This window comes from Carassius auratus, chromosome 5, assembly GCF_003368295.1.
Source record: "Carassius auratus strain Wakin chromosome 5, ASM336829v1, whole genome shotgun sequence".
Lineage (NCBI taxonomy): Eukaryota > Metazoa > Chordata > Actinopteri > Cypriniformes > Cyprinidae > Carassius > Carassius auratus.
The window spans coordinates 14,091,260-14,109,682 of NC_039247.1; the positions used below are offsets into that span (position 1 = coordinate 14,091,260).

General features: G+C 38.1%; 2 protein-coding genes across 3 annotated transcripts; both read left to right on the forward strand.

Moving 5' to 3' along the window:
- The first annotated feature begins 1,521 nt into the window (after positions 1 to 1,521).
- Positions 1,522 to 6,506, forward strand: LOC113077160 (leucine-rich repeat neuronal protein 4-like). Of its 2 annotated transcripts, none has more exons than XM_026249619.1 (2): positions 1,522 to 1,682; positions 2,860 to 6,506. In XM_026249619.1, the coding sequence occupies exon 2, from the start codon at positions 2,868 to 2,870 to the stop codon at positions 3,585 to 3,587; it is 720 nt and encodes a 239-aa protein (XP_026105404.1). In that variant the 5' UTR covers positions 1,522 to 1,682; positions 2,860 to 2,867; the 3' UTR covers positions 3,588 to 6,506. The 2 variants fall into 2 exon arrangements, with proteins under 2 accessions (XP_026105404.1, XP_026105411.1); XM_026249626.1 differs by having other exon boundaries at positions 1,527 to 1,682; positions 2,863 to 6,506.
- A 3,913-nt stretch (positions 6,507 to 10,419) lies between these two features.
- On the forward strand, positions 10,420 to 16,187 carry LOC113076960 (zinc finger protein 572-like). The gene is made up of 2 exons (XM_026249553.1): positions 10,420 to 11,882; positions 13,014 to 16,187. Exons 1-2 carry the CDS (start codon positions 11,177 to 11,179, stop codon positions 14,003 to 14,005), a joined length of 1,698 nt encoding a protein of 565 aa, XP_026105338.1. The 5' UTR covers positions 10,420 to 11,176; the 3' UTR covers positions 14,006 to 16,187.
- Positions 16,188 to 18,423: the final 2,236 nt, after the last annotated feature.

Consider the following 18,423-nt stretch of genomic DNA (forward strand, 5'->3'; position numbering starts at 1 on the left):
TTCCTTGATACTTGTTTAAACACTGTAGTTCTGAGAAAGCTTCAGCATTTCTTTATTTCTATAATTAAGTCAAGGAGGAATTTAGAGCTTGAGTTGAGACCTCTGTAGCCGCCCTGAATCTAGTACATCACTAGGATTCGTAACAAAAAACTGTTGCACCATCAGGTGTTTTTCAATGTACAGTACTTCATACTTGTAATCGGCTTGCATCCTGTGGTCAAGATTAGTCATAGATGACAGAAAAGATTTTTCGGTTTCCTAACTCTAGTATGAAAAGAGGAAAATCCTCCTTAAAAGGATACAAATGGATTTACCTTACCTTTAAACTCCACTGGGGATTGTGTGTGTTTGTCTCATAGGAAAATGATCCTGACAGAAGATGATCTGTTAATGCTCTGTTAAATATTAAATAGAGCACTCTTGTCATATGTGCAATTACTGTAAGTGACATAGAAATGAATGTGTGTTTTTACCTACAGGCACTAACAGTATGTTCTAGAGGTTTAATAAAACTAACAAGTTAACTATTAACTAACACGTGAAGGACACAACAGCCTTTGAAACCCCCTTCACCCTTTCCCTGACTCAGACCTTAAAGCAAATCATCATTCTATAACTTTTTATTAAAAATATATATTTTTTTCTTTTTTGTTTTTTTCAAAAGTTAGGGTAGCTACTTGTTTACAAATGTTGGTAACATGACATTTTAGATTTAGAATAACATTAACATTTTGGTGAACCTGCATCATCTGTCTGCTGAACCTTTTTCACAATTAAGACTATGACTCAACACAAAAAAGTATATCATGTCGAAATAGCTTTGACCACTGTATGACAGTGTCTTCATACACGTGTAAGTGTTAAGGCGGGTGCGCGGATGTGTGTGACTGTGCGTAAATTTCTGAATGATGATGTTAACTTTGACTCTTTCTGTCATCCAGAGTACAGAAAAACAGACTTCCCTTATGTGGTCAGAGCAGCTGCACCAAAAACAATCTCTGTCATACGCACCTGTTTCCGGGATATAGTAAATCTTTTCAGTGAAACACCAAATCCACAATTCTTTTGAATATAAACTGAGATTTTCATTTGAATGAACATCATGTGAAGCTTTTCAGGGAAGCGTGAATCATATGCTGACAAGCAGTCTCCAAATCTCTCTGTGAAATAAAGACCCTCTTGTTCGTTATCATACCTGCATGCCACAGGAAGACTATGACTGTGCCGTGTTCAATGAAAGTGGATGATTACCAGAACATGTTTTCTGCTGCTGTAAGGCCGTAAGAATGTGTTTCCAGCAGATACAAGTGCAGTTGTGTATGAAATACTATCTCTTTAGATTAATGGAAGTCAGTGAGTTGATCAACATGAACTCAGATGTGCATGTGTGTGTCGCGTCAGCATTCTGACCTGCTGTAATCGCTGTGATTCATTAGAGGCATGTGCACATTTCCCACACACTTGCTCTTGGCCAGAAAGCCTATTAAATGAGAAAAGGTGGAGCGATGAGGGAAAGAGGGAGAGAGGGGGATGGGGTTAGGAAGAAAAAGGAGGTGAGCGTTGCGGAGTTAAGAGAGTGTTGCTGCTGCAAGGGAATGAGAGCAGAGCAAAGAGCATACCAGAAAAATATTGTCTGATTTTAAGATTGTTAGAAAATCTTTCCTGGACTATCGATTAAACAGGTAAGAATTGAGAGTTTTGCATTTTTATTCATATCTTTGTTTGAGGTCTTTATTCAATACACTAACTTCACAACTAACTTCAGTTTTATCATAAAAAATAATCTAGAGACAGCAAACAGCAGATAAGCTCAATGCAAATGCCTTTTTCTGATTTATCAAAACCTTGAAAACCTGCATTCCTTTATCACATGGCTGTCTGGTGTTTTTCTCTCCAAAACTCTTACCACTGGCTGGTTTTAAATGACGTTTATCCATGCCAAAGAATGTTAATCAATATTCTAACCGAGAGCAGCTGTCACTGCGCACACACACACACACACCATCACATTTGCGTGGAAGCTTGCTAACTGGTGTGTTTAGCAATAGAGTGATTTGGATGGCTGGAATGTTGGTATTCAATCTGCTAAATGTGAATAGTTTTCTGCAGTAATCTGCTCTGAAGCTCTAGAATGTCACTTGAGAAATATGAAGCAAGTTCTGAAGCACCACTGGCTTGACATTCATTCCTTAGCCAGCTCAGGGGTGATTTTTCTTTCCGGTGTTTTGTTTTTTGTTTTTTTCAATTCAGGAAATTCTGCTTGATCCCTAACAGCCTAATATAGTCAGGTTGACATGTAGTCACTGTGTCAAAACATCAGAATGTGCAGCTATTAGGGATTCAAACTGCTGGTGTCTGTAGCAGGGTCATGTAAAGTATGATCTTTGCTGATAGAACAAAGGCCTTGACCTAAAATGCTAATATAGACACACAAAGCATTGTAACAAGTCAACATTGATAAACTAAGGAGTTATTTATGCTTGATTTAAATCTTAAAAATGAATTTTGTTGGTGCCTAATGCAATCAGTTTGATTCAGTGATCATATCTTTCACTTAAATTTGACTGTACTCCCATAAGTAAAGAATGGCTAATCAAATTTGATGAAATCTGTTAAGTATCTTAGTGAGTCTTGAACCATTTGATTTGAATCTGAAGTTACAATGTTACAAAAAAGCATTTAGCGCATTGCTAAAAACATTGAAACATTTTACTGGACATTCATGAACTGTAGATCATTAGTCAAGAACGGTTAATGAAATCAGTTAAAGATAACTGAATGACTGATCTGTTTCATCCACCTGAGGAATGAGTCGACTACTCTGATCTGAACCTCCATTCATATTCATATTTTGTTTAGCAGGAGTCATGTTAGGATGTGGATGTCCTGTCATCCTTCTCCTCCTCATCAAATTTCTGGACCTCTCCTTCGTGTCATCAGCATCATCATCATCATCATCATCATCATCATCTCAGAATGCCACTCTACTCCGTTTGTCGGCTCTCACAGATGATAACTATGAGGACTATACCACTGAGCCTCAAGGCCCATCCACCACTAACTCCGAAGGCCCAAATAACAACTGCAAATATGACCTGTGTGTGGAGCATCAGCAAACCTGCCAGGAGCTCGCAAGAGTCACAGGCTGCCGCTGCCCGGGGCTGAGCTCTGCTTTCACTCCCCCGAGCCCACCATACCTCTTGGATCTGATTCAACAGGACGGCAAAGGGGTTGTGGTGCGCTGGTGTGCTCCCACCTCCATTGTCACCCACTACATTGTCCGGGTGAAAGGGAGTGGAAAAGTGGAAAAAGTGGGGGAAAGCAAAAGGAGGGCAGTATTGGAGGATGTTGAGGCTGGTGCGTATGTATGTGTAGAAGCGGTAAATAAAAGTGGCGTCAGTGCAAAGGATGAGAAGTCATGTGCCGTATTTCAACCCCAAAATTCAGACTCTGGACTTGCGCTGAAGCTGGGTATTATTGGGGGTGTGGTGGGACTGATACTGCTGTTGATTCTGGCTCTGCTGCTGTGGAGACACAAAACACGGCAGATATCCACCGCACGGACTGAGACTGAGGGAGTTCTGTAACGTGTGCATGTGTGTGTGTGGGGGGGGGGGAGGGGGGGTCAAAAATGCACTTAATCTTGATATGAATGGTGGGATTAAATGAATGACTGTTGACTACTGTAAGCATGTTGGATAGAGAGAGTGTATGGATGACTTAATGAACATGAAGAGAAAAAGGGCCGCAGGGAAAGGGGATGAATGATTCGGCACATTCTTCTCATTTGCTCGTCAGTGTCTAACAATGTGATTTAGGAAAAATACACATTGCCTACTGCTGGTGTGCTGACGCCAATTATGGGCTATGTTTCAAGCCCACTTCCTGATCGCAATCACCTTTTAAACTTGTGTAGTCTATGTTTGTTTCTTCTGCCTGTATGTGCTTCCAAAGAAAAAGGCTGAATCACAGTTTCTCACATTTTCAGTACGATTTGATTGTATCAAATGATTTATACACATTTTCTGTCATTTTGTTAAAAGAGTTTGCTAAGAAAATGGGTGTAGCTAATTGTGGATCTTACAAGATAGAATATTTTTGTATTTTTTCCTGATAAAACAAAATGTTACTGTACCATACCATATGCTCCCAAATCATAGATGTGTCAAAACATAGTACTGAAAATATTCTTGTATCATATGTTTACCATATACCATAATCCACACTTAAATCTGAACAGCTTAAATCATTATATTATATTATATTATCATATGCTAAAAACATATGTAAATTGTTGAGTTTTTAGGGACAGTCACCTGACCCATAAAAGGGATGTGACTATTCACTCTAAAGCCCCAGTGAAATTATCATAATGTCATGATGACTAATGATTTGCTGTTGACCGCACAAGAACATGCACTGTCCCAAACCATTAGCTATGACATCAGAGGTAGGAAAAAACATGTCAATTTCACACTTTTAAGAGCTGTCTAAAAAAGAATCAGGCACTGGTAGAGCATCTACTATAATAAAATTAAACTTATTAAATATTAATATATATTCTTCTTGCAAAAAACATCAGTAAACTAAACAAACAAAATTAAATACATCAAAAAATTGACAAAACATCGAGGCCCTAAGCTCCTCCATGTTCAATAGCAAGTGAATGTGTGTAAAGACTTAAAGTTACCACAACTTCTAATCTCAAGAGGCAGATTAATCCAAAAATGAAGAGCAGCAACAGAGAAGGAACAAACCATTAGACTTGAGGTAAAATTTAGGAACAGTTAGCAACAATCTACAAGATGTCCATCAGTCTTGATGTCTGATAAATCGGAAGAAAGTCTTAAGTAAATTGAGGAGCTAAGATAATCAGAATCTTAAAAACAAATAAGAAAACCTTAAACCTCACCCTATAACAAACTGAGGCCAAAGAGGCCTGCACTGGAAAAACACAAACCTGTTATATTGTCCCATTCAGAAGCCTAGTTGTGTTTATGTTTGTGCGAGCAAGAAGCAGTAATAACATTAAGTGACATGGCATCTGACGCACGGAAACCATTGGTACATGCCACTTTGCTCAGTGGCACATCTTGTGACACTTCCAGTTTTCACTGACATGTCAGTGGAGAGTGGCATGTGCCACTGACACTTGTGACATGTGTCATGTGTCGATGGATTGTGTCAATGTGATTTAGATTTTGTGGAGTGTCACTGTATGTTGTGGCTTCTCCAGTGATGCTGCCGCTGTCAGCCAAAGTATAATGTAGACACATGCACTCAACAGCAGAACAAGTTTTAATCGATGATACGTTTCTGTCAAACATGTATTACTTGTTACTTTGAACAACAGCTTGGGCTTCTTCATGTTTTTAATATTAGTCTTCTTCCTGAATGTTTGGCCAATAGCCAACTTCAATAATAAATAAATAAATACATTGTTATAAAATAACTCAATTTCTTATTGCATAATTCTATTAAATATATTTAAAATATTAAAGCCATAGATGAGAAGGCTGCACTGGCCAGTGCTATATTGCTGATGCCGCCAGTACCAAAATCAGAGTTTACAGTAACAGATGTAACAATCTACATTTAGCAGATGCTTTTATCCAAAGCAACTTAGTGCATTCAGGCTATACATTTTTTTTTACCAGGATGTATGTTCCCTGGGAATTAAACCCACAACCTTTTGCACTGCTAACACAATGCTCTACCACTGAGCCACAATCTTTTTAGTGTACTTTTTGAGCCAAATGTTATGCAAAAATGTTACACATAGGGTTTACTAAACTGTACTAAACAGTGTAAAATGTTACATCCGTATTAAGACATCTATTTTCAATGGTTCATTATTATGTTTCAGAATTAGGTGATATTTAAAATGAATGATTTTGTTTTTAGAGTTGTCAACAAAGGTCCATGACACAAGGGAGTTACTGCTTCTGTACAAATAAAACTTAAAATGAAGGGTTGGTTTGGTATGTCCAGACTCTTTTTAGGGATTCCTCTGAAATTTCAAAATTGTAATTTACCACAGAATCACCAAAAATGTTATCAAGCAGCAGCACCTAGCCGCCAACTCCCTTAAGTGTTTTAGAGTGCAAATCTACCATCAACACAAGAGAGGCTGCAAAAACCGTTTTAGTAAAGACACAAGCAAAACAATCTGTCTCTGGGTGGAACACTTCTGTCATTCTAAGAGAACAAACAGATCCAGTCAGCCCTTTCAATACCAGTGCTTTGCATTATATGCAGTCTTTGTAATCATCTGTATTTTAGAAAGCTGGAAAATAACTATAATTTATGACAGAATTACCATAGCAGGCAGGAATAAATGAGGTCTACTGTGACACATTCAGTTTGCTGGTCTACTGGAAAGTTCCATTGTTTATTGTGGTGGGTGTGGCTTAAGAAAACCACATACTTTTCTCTGGATTTTGCATATAGAATTTTGTTTAGATTTCTGGCAACATGTCAGGTAAAAAAACAACACATGCACAGAATTTTTTTTTTTTAAAGGACTATGATATAATCTATATCATATAAAGAAACTATAACAATGTGTTTTCATTAAAATGGACATTTAAAAAGTACATCAGTTTACATCATTATGACAGATGCCAACGAAACCGAACAATTTATTTTCAGAACTGATTTTCAGAACTGACAAGCTGATTGGGATAAGATCTTCATCTTTTCAGCTCCCAATTTTTTAAAAATAAATATAAATAAATATGTGTACAGACTCAGAGCAGTGCTTGATAGAGACAGGTGTAACTAAAGCCAGATGTTCTGGTACAGCAGAACCTGATTTAACCACTGTTTAAAACTCTTGTGACTTCTTTGTCTTTTCTTCTGTAATATCAGTCACAAATTTTAATACATGCCTCTAAGCGATGCACAGCTGAGCCAGGAAGTGGGCCACACAATTCCAAAGAAAAGGAGTGCTGTCGCACTGCAGTTCAAAACTACCCCTGTAAAGCAGATCAGAACAAGTATTCACCGGGAGCTTCATAAAATGGGTTTCCATGGGTGTGTGCTACAGCCACACCAGATAACTGAAGCAAATGTCAAGTATGTGCTGGATTGTGTGAAGCTCAACACCACTTAACTCTGGAATAATGGATCACGGTATACCATCATCCTCTCTCATGGATGAGTTTGGGGGATGGCAATATAAAGCTACTTGACCAAATGTATATAACGACTATAATGTTGGTCAAGGAGGAACAAAAGGTCTCTGGCTGTTTTCCCTGCTTTTGTTTTGCTGAAGGGACACACTTTGTGGAGAAAACACAACCCTAGACACACACTTTGGACATATTCCTCATTTTTGTAAACCTATTAATGTGTTGTCATTTATTGCATTATATTTTGTATTCTATATGATATTGTCTCATAATGTAATTCACCAAACCATATTACTTTGTATCAGAGCTTCTGATTATTGGTTGGTGTCCACTGGTGAGATATAAAATGAAACTTAGACGTTTTGGCTGTTTATACATGTGCTTAAAAGGGCACATATACTGTGGTGTATATGTTTTGTACAACAGAAATGTGGTCGTTATTATTTCTGATTCCTGATATACTAAGATTTACCACCGGGTGGCGCTGCTGCACCAGCACAACATGAAGAACACAACCAGAGCCCGTCCATATTAGACATTCTCTCACTCTTGACACAACCAATCTCAATAGCCTTTCTGTTTCATCACAGGAAGTGCAAAGTTATACCAAGGACGAGCCAAACTAGAGCATTAATGATAATATTTAAAAAAGATGGTGGTGTAGAGCAGTGGTTTTTAACCTTTTTTACTTCAAGCCCTTCTATGGTTCTTCTACTGTAATAAAAAATTAACCCAAAAAATTTTATTTTAATTTTGTACATCTTAACATTTTAATATAACTATAATAAGATTTATTAGGCGCCCTAGGTTCCATAAAAGGGGATAGAGAAACACTGGAGCATGTATTTCTGTCCATCTGACTGTATATGTGTCTGAAGACCTTGAAAACCCTTTAAACTTCCAGGTTTTATTGAGACTGATGAGTCACGTGCCGATTTGGGTTGATTTGGGAGGGGTCTGAGTATGAAGTTATTTTTGATTCAAAACAACTGAACACCTGTGGCAGTGCGATTTGTAGTTGTAAAGAAAAGCCACACATGTGTATCAGTAAATTTGAAGTCACAGAGAGAAATGTTTTAAGAGTTGCAAACCTGTAGACTTTTTTTTCTCTCCCACAAACACAACACAACAGTTACACCTTCTCAAATTCTTCATTGCAGGTGCACAAATCCTATTCTACAAATCACACATTTAGAAACTCGTACGCTGACATTTTTGAAACAATTGCTGCAGTGAATGTGGTGCAAAACGCATTTACACACCCGCATCAAGAAATGTGAAGTCGTGGAGAAATGTTGAACATCCGCAAATCAGTACGTGAATTCATCAAATGAGAGTTGCACACTTGTAGAATATTTTCTCAGAAATGGGACAGGAGAGACCACCAAAGGCCATGGGCCCACCCTGCACATCACAGCACTGCTTAAAGTCAGAGAAACTGACTGAAAAGCATAGAACAGATATCTTCAACAATTTCTGGTCCATGCCTTTCTGGGAGACACGCAAGCTGTATATCCAGACTCTAGTCCAAAATGTGCACATAAAACAGAAGAAAGGTGGTGTTGCATCTAGGAGAACAACGTCCCTATTATACTACCTGCAACTGACAGATAGACGTAAACCTGTGTGTAAGAATCTTTTCTGTTCAACACTTTGACATTGCCCAACACATTGCCCCCAAAACCATCAGATCATGGTTAAAATCCAAAACTGATCCGTGTAAACCCAAGATCAACAAGACTGGCCCATGTGTGCCCATATCAGATGTTGACCAGACCTTCCTGAAAGAATGGCTCTCTGGACTGCCTACAGTCCCATCCCATTACTGCCGTCAGGACAAATTACACATCTTGGTTATGTTTAGGAGAATAAAAAAACTTTGGTTATGTTTGCACAGCACCTAAGTGGAACTTCAATTAAGGGTGGAAAAGGAAAACAGTGGTTAAGGTTAGACATTAATAAGAAATAACTTGATTAGGGTTCACAAGTTACACATCTTGGTTATATTTAGGAGAATATAAAAACTTTGGTTATATTATGTTTGCACAGCACCTAAGTGGAACTAAGTCATGGCATATTCTGCCTAAGTCACTTTTATTGGTTAGGCAATTGATGATGGATATTTTTCTTTTTGCATACTTGTTCACACATCTGGTTGAATGTACTGTTATAATATCATTAAAAAATAACAATGTGATTTCTAAAAAAAAAATGTTTTTTCTTTTTTACCAAAAACATTGAAATATAACTTAGGCAATTATGATATGAGGCTAACGATAATATATATTTTTATATATAAAAGAGTTAAATGCACAGTCAGAATTCCTCACTGTTCTCTTGTTCATTTTACTTAACAAACACATGCAACCACAACAGGCATAAGCTTATTTGAAGGCAAAATATAAAATCTTGCAACCTGGAGAAAAAAAAAAAGAAGAAGAAGAAAAAAAAACTAGATTTAACCTCAAGTCACAATTTTAAAAAAAGTTTAAGACTATTTGGCCTAATGTTTTCTATTTTACTAAACAACAAACACAATCATTCTATTATTGCATATCAATACTAAACACTGTAAATATTTAAAATTAATTTATACTCCTTAATATCAAGTTTGTCAAAAGGCTTTCATCTTAATTTTGCTTTAATGTGAACATGATTAATGTTACCTAAGTCTGTAAAATATTTCAGGATACTTTAGAACCACACTACAGGGCTTTTATTTTGAAACGCACTTTTGTAGTCGGGATATCTGCAATCTGTTTTGCATCTCATGAATAGGAGTTTCTACTAGTAATAATACAATTATAGAGCTCTGTAATTGCAATTGTTACTAGTAAGAATTGAATTAAAGAGCTCTCTAATTCAGTTTTTACTAGTAACAATTACAATCAGAGAGCTCTATAATTCAGTTTTTATTAGTAACAATTGAATTAGAGAGCTCTCTAGTGGAATTGTAGAGCTCTGCAATTGGATTATTACTAGTAACAACTGAATTACAGAGCTCTCTAATTGGAATTGTTACTAGTAAAAATTGAATTATAGCTCTTTAATTCAGTTGTTACTAGTAAGAATACAATTGCAGAGCTCTATAATTCAATTAGAGAGCTCTACAATCATAATTGTTACTAGTAAAAATTTAATTATAGAGCTCTATAATTGTAATTGTTACTAGTACAAATTAAATTATAGAGCTCTTTAACTGAATTGTTACTAGTAAAAATATAATTAAGACGAGTAACGCTGGAACGTTTTTTTGCTGAAACGGCCTCCCATAGATTCTGATTCCAACATGGCGGAGACCGTGATATCTAGGGTGGGGCTTTGTGCTATGACGACAACTTCTCATTCTCAATAGCTAATTAACAATCATAGTTTACCTTGGCGAACTTGGCTTTCGTTTTTCATTTCAAGGTTTACAGTAGGTAGATCTTTAATCACATGTTAAGGACTATGTTTTACATAAGATAATATTTGATGTGTAAACTAGATTTTTGTGAACGACATGACTAAGAACTAAACACCAAAGCATACTTCAAAGGACTTTGTAAACCAACGAACGTTAATCCGTTTCTCGCATTGACTATAAATTCTGATAGTCGTCATTTATGTGCGCTTTGTTTACGCGAGAGTATGTCATCAAGCCGCGACCCCATCTTTGACCAATCAGAAGTCATTATTGACCCCAGCGTTTGTACTGTGGAGTGAAGGAGTGAAGGCTCAGGCTCTGGAACGTAGAGAAGACAAATTTACTACGTTAAATGCAGATTAACGACAGTATTGCGTTATTTATCGTGCTTTCACCAAAACCAAGTCAGCGAAAAACTCAATTTTCAAGAGTAACGCTAGAGTGGGCTAGTTTCCTAATGGCAATGCTATAGTAGCTGATCTGGCTCATATCTAGTTTTTAATTTCGGAGTGGTTAGGAAACACAGTCGCAGCGAGACTCCAGAAGATGACCGTTTCCGTTTTATATAACATTAATATATCATAGCTACTAAAATAGGTTCCCTTCTTCGTTTGTGTGTAGAGCAGAGGAATTCGCTATGAACTCGAAGCGCAACAGTGGTGAAAACGGCGCGGGCAGAATCAACCCAGGGTCGGTACCAACAGCAACAAACAGCTCATCAGCGAGCGCCTCTCACCGTAAACAAACCATAATCGACTCGTCTCATAAGGGAGAGAAGGATGAGTGCATACAAAACACAGTCCGGGACAAACACCTGTCCATCTCCACACTCAGAACGCGCCTCGGACCGACCATCCGCTCCACTCTGTCCGCGGCGGTGGACACCCTTCTGGGCGAGATCGTGGCGGTGCTGTCCGAGACCCAGCGGGAGCTGCTGACCAAAGAGCAAGAGAACGAGAAGCTGAAGGTTCGACTCGAAGTCTCCGAGAGAGAGCTCAAGACGTTACAGGAGTGCCTGTGTAGCGCGCAGAAATTAATCGACCAGCTTCAGGGTCCATTTGGGAACCCGTCCATGCCGGGACCTCACGCCTACTCCACCGCCGGCCCCTTGACCTCGAGCCGCTTGACACATCGGAGTGCGACCGAGCCGGATCCGCGCTGTTTTACTGGAGCCGAGCCCGAGTTGAGTGGCGCTCTTGGGGATGCCATACACGGCTTTGACTCCAGGGAGGAATTCAAGAGCTGCCACCTCTCCATTCAGGCGGACGGGACGGTGACGAACAGTTTTTATGACCCTATATCCGTCCATTCCTCTAACATCTGTTCAGACATAAACAGACCCAGTAAGACAACACTCAGTTTATTACATGTAATGTGAATTGTTGATGTAATAACACCTAACACAAAAGCATGTAGGCAGAAGACAGTGTTGCAACAACACAAAGTGATTTATGATAGGGATGCACAATATATCAGTTATCTGCCGATATAGTACATTTTCCAACTTAATTGATATCTGTCTGTATTTAATTCTGCATAGACATGTCTCTCTCTCTCTCTCTCTCTCTCTCTCTCTCTCTCACACACACACACACACACACATTTTAATAAATAATATTAATGATAATTATTCAATAATTTACTAACATTAATTTTACCCTTTAGAAAATCGTAAAACGATTGGAATTACTGTATTTTGAATGCCTAAATCATATCATTTCATATTATTTGATTTAATATTTTAATATTAAATATTGTAAACACAAATAGTATTCTTTTAATATAGTCCGTTTATTGGTTATCAGCCATAATCTGGAAAAGTTTAATATTAGGGCCTTATTTTCTTAGCTAGAGATGGTTATTTGTGTCTAACTGATACAGATTATTTTTATGCTTGTGTGTCTGATATCCATACCAATATTTAACTGTTTTTGACATAATTAATAACCTAATTATTAATTTCAAATAATACATATCATAACAACAATAATAATAAAGGCGGTTATTAGTTCTTCACATAAACGTTTTGAGGAGTCTGAAGAACTTCTAATCCATTTTATTGTTATTCTTAAAGTACTGAAAGAATGTCTACCTTTGATGTACACAACAACTTCTGTTCTTAACTGAACAAATGAAAGAAAAACGCTTTTGGTCGGCTCTGTATAACAGTTTGATAATTGTTGGTAGTTTACAGCTGTAAAGACCAATTATGAAACTGTCTGGCATTTTACATTATAATAGTTTTTTTTCTGTGAAAAGTATAGATATCACATTATATGCAAGTAATCTAATATTCTTATGAAACACAATGACAAAAAAGTTTTACAAATCATGAAGTTGTCATGCCTCGGGTTGCAAAAGGGTGGAAACATTCTGGAAACTTTCCCAAATTTACTAGAAATTTTCCACCTATTTGCCAAAGTTGATATTTCTCGTAGGCCTACCTGTGTATAAATGTGTGATGTCTGTCACAGGTGAGATGGTGGATGACAGCAGAAGACTCACACACACCAGAGCCCAAAACCCACCCTTACACACTAGCTTCTCTGTTAAAGAGGAGCAGGTTCCTTCCTCTGGACAGGTGTGTGTGCGGGGAGGAGAGGCTCCCACAGAAGCCGAGCACTCAGCACAGAGTGTGTGTGATCTGGCATACGTCCATGTGGTTGAGGAAGAAGGAGGTTCCCGTTCACACCATCACCAATCCAAACCTACACCACCACCCCCCTCTAGGCCTCACAATGGTCCCTCCTCCAGTAGTTCACCATCACAAGGAACCTCCGGACTGAGATCAGCCCAGAGGGATGCTCCTGGTTTGGGTATAACCACCAGCAGAAGCCCTGGGGTGGGCGGCTCATCGCCAGAAGAGCCCATACGGCGCTCCATCTCTGAGCTGATGGGAGAGGCACCTGGGGAACGTCCTCACTTGTGTCTAGAGTGTGGCAAGACCTTCCGTCTGATCTCCAGCTTGAAAAAGCACCTGAGGATCCACACGGGAGAGAAACCATACCCATGCACTGTCTGTGGCCGCCGTTTCCGCGAGTCTGGGGCTCTTAAGACTCACCTTCGCATCCACACCGGTGAGAAACCATATTCCTGCTCAGATTGCGGAACGCAGTTTCGTCATCTCGATGGCCTGCGGAAGCACCGCCGCACACACACCGGTGAAAAACCATATGTGTGCAGCGTCTGCGGGAAAAGGCTCAGTAGGCTGCAGCATCTGAAACACCACCAGCGCATACACACGGGAGAGCGGCCATGCTGCTGCCCACTTTGCCACAGAGGCTTTAAAGATCCGGCCAGTCTGAGGAAACACCTCCGTGCACATCAGGGTGAGCCTGGAGTGGATGAAGCAATGGGAATGGCTGGTTTGGGAGAGGGAGGATCCATGGATGATGAGGATATGAGGTTCGGGATGTGGGGGGAAGAGGAAGGGAATGAAGGCGAGCCAGTGGAGGACTGTGTTTAGTCACAGAGTTATACTAAGGAAAACAAACGTTATTTTAATATTTAAAATAACACTGTCTTAAAGGGTTAGTTCACCCAAAAAAAAAAAATTAGCCCATAATTTACTCACCCTTGAGGCATCCTAGGTGTATATGACTTTCTTCTTTCAGACTAATCCAGTCGGATGTATATTACAACCCTCTATTTTGCAAGTAAATCACTTGTATATGCGACTAAATCTTCACTCTACAAAAAGGATAATTTACTCACCCTCAAAATGTTTCTTTCTTCTGTTAAACACAAATTAAGATATTTTGAAGAATGTTGAGTAAACAAAAAAAAATACTGTTTGTTTACCAACAATCTTTTGTGTTCAACAGAAAAATGAAACTAATATATTATGAAAACAAATTGAGAATTGAGTTAATATGACAGGAATTTTCATTTGTGGGTGAACTATTAAAATCTTTTGTTTTTTATTTTTACTCTAAATCAAAATGTGGCTAACTATACAACAGAGGTTACATCTTGTCCTGGACTTAAAAAAAGAACGGTCTGTGGCAACACTTTCTTGTAGAGATTAATTTTGAAACCTATAACAACAAGCTCATTATTTAACAATGGTTATGTAAATTGATCATAATGACTCAAAAAACCAATACCTTCAAGTAAATATTATATCCCATGACGTCTCGGATGTCACATCATATAGACCAGGGCATGTAGACTTGCAGCTTTTGTTTTCTCTGTGTACTGTCTGTTAGTGTAGGGGCTGTTGACTCTCCACTGGTGCTGCTAACAGGGTATCATAAGATCCATTACTCACACATTTTATGGGTGTCGTCATTGATCTGCTAATCATTTTAATGCGGCCTCTTTTAGAGAAAAAGCTACAATGAACACATTAAAGCCTTAACTGTGGTTATATTGCACAGGCTCCATCACAGATGTTCTTCAAGAGCTCTAGTGTTTTTTTATTTTATTTGGTTCTTCACCTTTATATCATTTAATGGCGTTCAGTGCATTATTAGATTAAAGTGTTCAGAGGGTTTTGTGTTCAAGGTGTAGTTTATTTCACAGGGTGCTGATCCAAAGAATGAGAATTGTGACTGCCAGGGTTAATTAATCTGAGTTCAGATGGCTCATCTGTAAAAATGTATTTACATATCCAACTACGTTATGTATCAAAATGCAGATTGTTTTGAAGAATGAAGGCTTCTCCTTGAGGTTGAGGTATAATGAGCCAGCACAGGATCAAGTTAACCTTAAAAGTGCTGCCCTCTACTGGATAAATGAGGAAAAGACTGTTACCGCCAAGTTTTTTTTTCTTGGTTTGGTTCTCCTCCAAAGATGGAGACAGATTTTTGTTGTGGCCATGGCGTCATGGCGTACTCTGTGACTTTGTGAATACAGTTTTATATATATATATATATATATATATATATATATATATTTCATGAAATGCCATTTTGTACACTTGACTTGTATATCCTGTACATTGAATTGAAATAGATTAGTCTTAAAAATCAAGCCAGAAACTGTATCTTAAAAAGATCCATGACAAGGGTTTTAATAACTCTGAACTATTTAAACCGTTTACTTTGTTACAATATTTCTTTTGTTTCTGTGGCCACATGTGATGTTGAGTTTAGCTATGTTGTTTCAGATGTTTGAAGGTTGTGGTCCATCTGTAGTTGATTCAACAAGAAGTTCAACAAAGATGACTAAGTAACACTCCAAAACATCTTCAGTGTAAACAATCATTGGCCTCTTCCTTAGTAAATCTGCAGAATGGAACTTTGATTACTACTAGACCAGTGTTTTGGGCTGGTCTGCAACCTTTTCAGTGTAATGCTGTAATACAAGCTGAGGGACAACAACTTCAGCCAAATGAAGGGGAAGAATCACATTTTCAATATATAGTATGATCAAATGTAATCTTTCATCTCTCCACAATTATAATTCACTGTAAGATAGAATACAGGTCAATTTTCTTTAAAAATAAATCAATTCTGCTATAACATGTGTACTTCCATAGTCTTCAGTATGTATTTTCTGTCATTATACTCTTTAATTAAGTATAATAAACCAGTATCTATAACAGTAAACTTCACTCATATTCAGAATGATGTACCAACAGACTATAAAAATGTAAATTAAAAAAATGCAAATGTAATGATTATTAAATCTGAATTTAAAATGTTCTTGCAGGATTCTTGTGATTTAGATGGTCACTGAATTTATTGGTCACTTCATCAGGTACATCTTGCTATAGGACCATGTTGGACCCCCTTTTGCCTTCATGACTGCTTTAATTCTTCATGGCATAGATTTAGCAAGGTGCTGGAAACATTCTTTGGTCCATATTGAAATACTATCATGCAATTGTTTGTCACTGACATGTTAAAAAAAACCAGTCTGAGCTTTTTGTACGCTGTGGGTACACTGTGGTCACAAAGGGATAGAAGTGGTCAACAACAACACTCATGTAGGTTGTGGCATTTAAACGATGCTCAGTTGGTACTAGGGGGCCCAAAATGTGCCAAGGATATATCCCCCACACCATCACACCGCCACCACAAGCCTGAACTGTTGAAAGAAGGCAGGATAGATCCATGCTTTCATGTTGTTTACTCCAAAATTTTATTATATCCAAATGACGAAGCAGAAATCAAGATTCATCAGACGCAAAACCTCTTCCAATCTTCGATTTTAAAATTTGGTGAGCCTTGTCTTCCTTTTCTTAGCTGACAGGAGTGACACCTGGTGTGATCTTCTGCTGCTGTAGCCCATCTGCTTTAAGGTTTTGTTTTCAGAAATGCCAAAAAACAAATAAAAAGACAAAAACATAAATCACAGTCCCACAATAAATTCAAGTCACGTCATCATAGTGTAACTTTTAAAAGTCATATCTTACAACCCAACATTAAGCCACCAATATTTTAGATAAAAGTGAACGGCAATCATGCATCATCTGTAAAACAAAGAAAATACAATTCATGATTGCCCCTTTAAAATATTAGAATTAAAAAGAGAATTAAAAACACAACACAATAAAAAAGCAAACTTCAAATACTCAATTAAAAATATTCAATTAAAATCAGTACCTGTGGTAATGAATGAATCTACTCAATTTCTGAGGCATCCACCAGTATATATCCTTTAAGCACACTATAAAACAAACAAACAAACAAACACACGTTAAAATGGACCGCGCTAACCATAACCAATGAGTCACAACCCTTACCTCCACAATTTACTTTAACAATGTTCACAAGGCAACAACTAGTTTCATTCCCACACAGCTTCTCCTACTTAGCACATGGTCCTACAAAGAGAAAGGCCAGAAGATTTGATTTCCCCCTCTATAGTACTTGGACTCATGGGATCTGTAGTCCAACACATTTGTAGTCCCAAGCAAGCCTAATATGGAGCCACTACTAATGCTACCTCCACCCCATTACATTTACAGTAGCAGACATACTACTCTAATGACTGCTAGTTGATATGTAGTTGCAGAGTGCACTTATCAACAGCTGTTGTAGGGTACTCTGCACGTTCAGTAAACAGTCCTCTATAAAATGTAACACATTTTGGGTTTGAAAACGGGGAGGTGGGCGGATTCGACGAAGGATACATACGCCTTCCCTGGGCTGACTTCGCATCATCCACTGTGAAAGCCAATCCAGCAATCCACAGCGAGAGGTTGATCTATTTCCTCCTGCACGGATCAGGTGGACAAACAGTAATTTCGCTATCACAACGAAACACACAGCATCTCCACAACATGACAGCGGTGGCAACAACAATACAAAAAGCAATAATCAAAGTTACGCCTTCTTTATTTGCATGAACATTTGGGCGGTGTTATGCAAAGTAGACATGTGGGGGCGTATTTAAACGAGGCGTTTCAGGGGTGTGTGGACAAGTCTTAACTTTTATAAAGACTATCTCTTTGGATTTGAGACTCTAGTCTTTGCAACTTTATAGATCTTCTTTATGCACCAAGAGCTTGTAACATTCCAAACCAGTCTACTAATACTCTACTAATACTCTAATGAGAGTTAGTAGACATGTAGGAGCAAAATACATATATTCAACAGAATGTGTTAAAGGGACCGCCAAAATAAAATGAAATTGAATTCTTTTGTAACTAAAAATGTTACTTTTTGAATAATTTATTGTGTCCTTAATGAAAAAGTGTTTTATTCTGAGGAAAATAACATACTGACCCCAAAACTTGTGTAACATCAGCTTTACACCAGCCAGTTCAGTTATTTTTAGAATTGTACCTTACACAGAATCTGCTTTATATCTGTTGTCAGGCTTGTTTTTCTACCGATCCCCATCAATCTCTTGAAACCCCAGAGATTTCCGTTGTTAAAATGCCACTGTGCTGTTTTGCCCCAGACGATGAGACATCGGTCAGCCACATTTAGT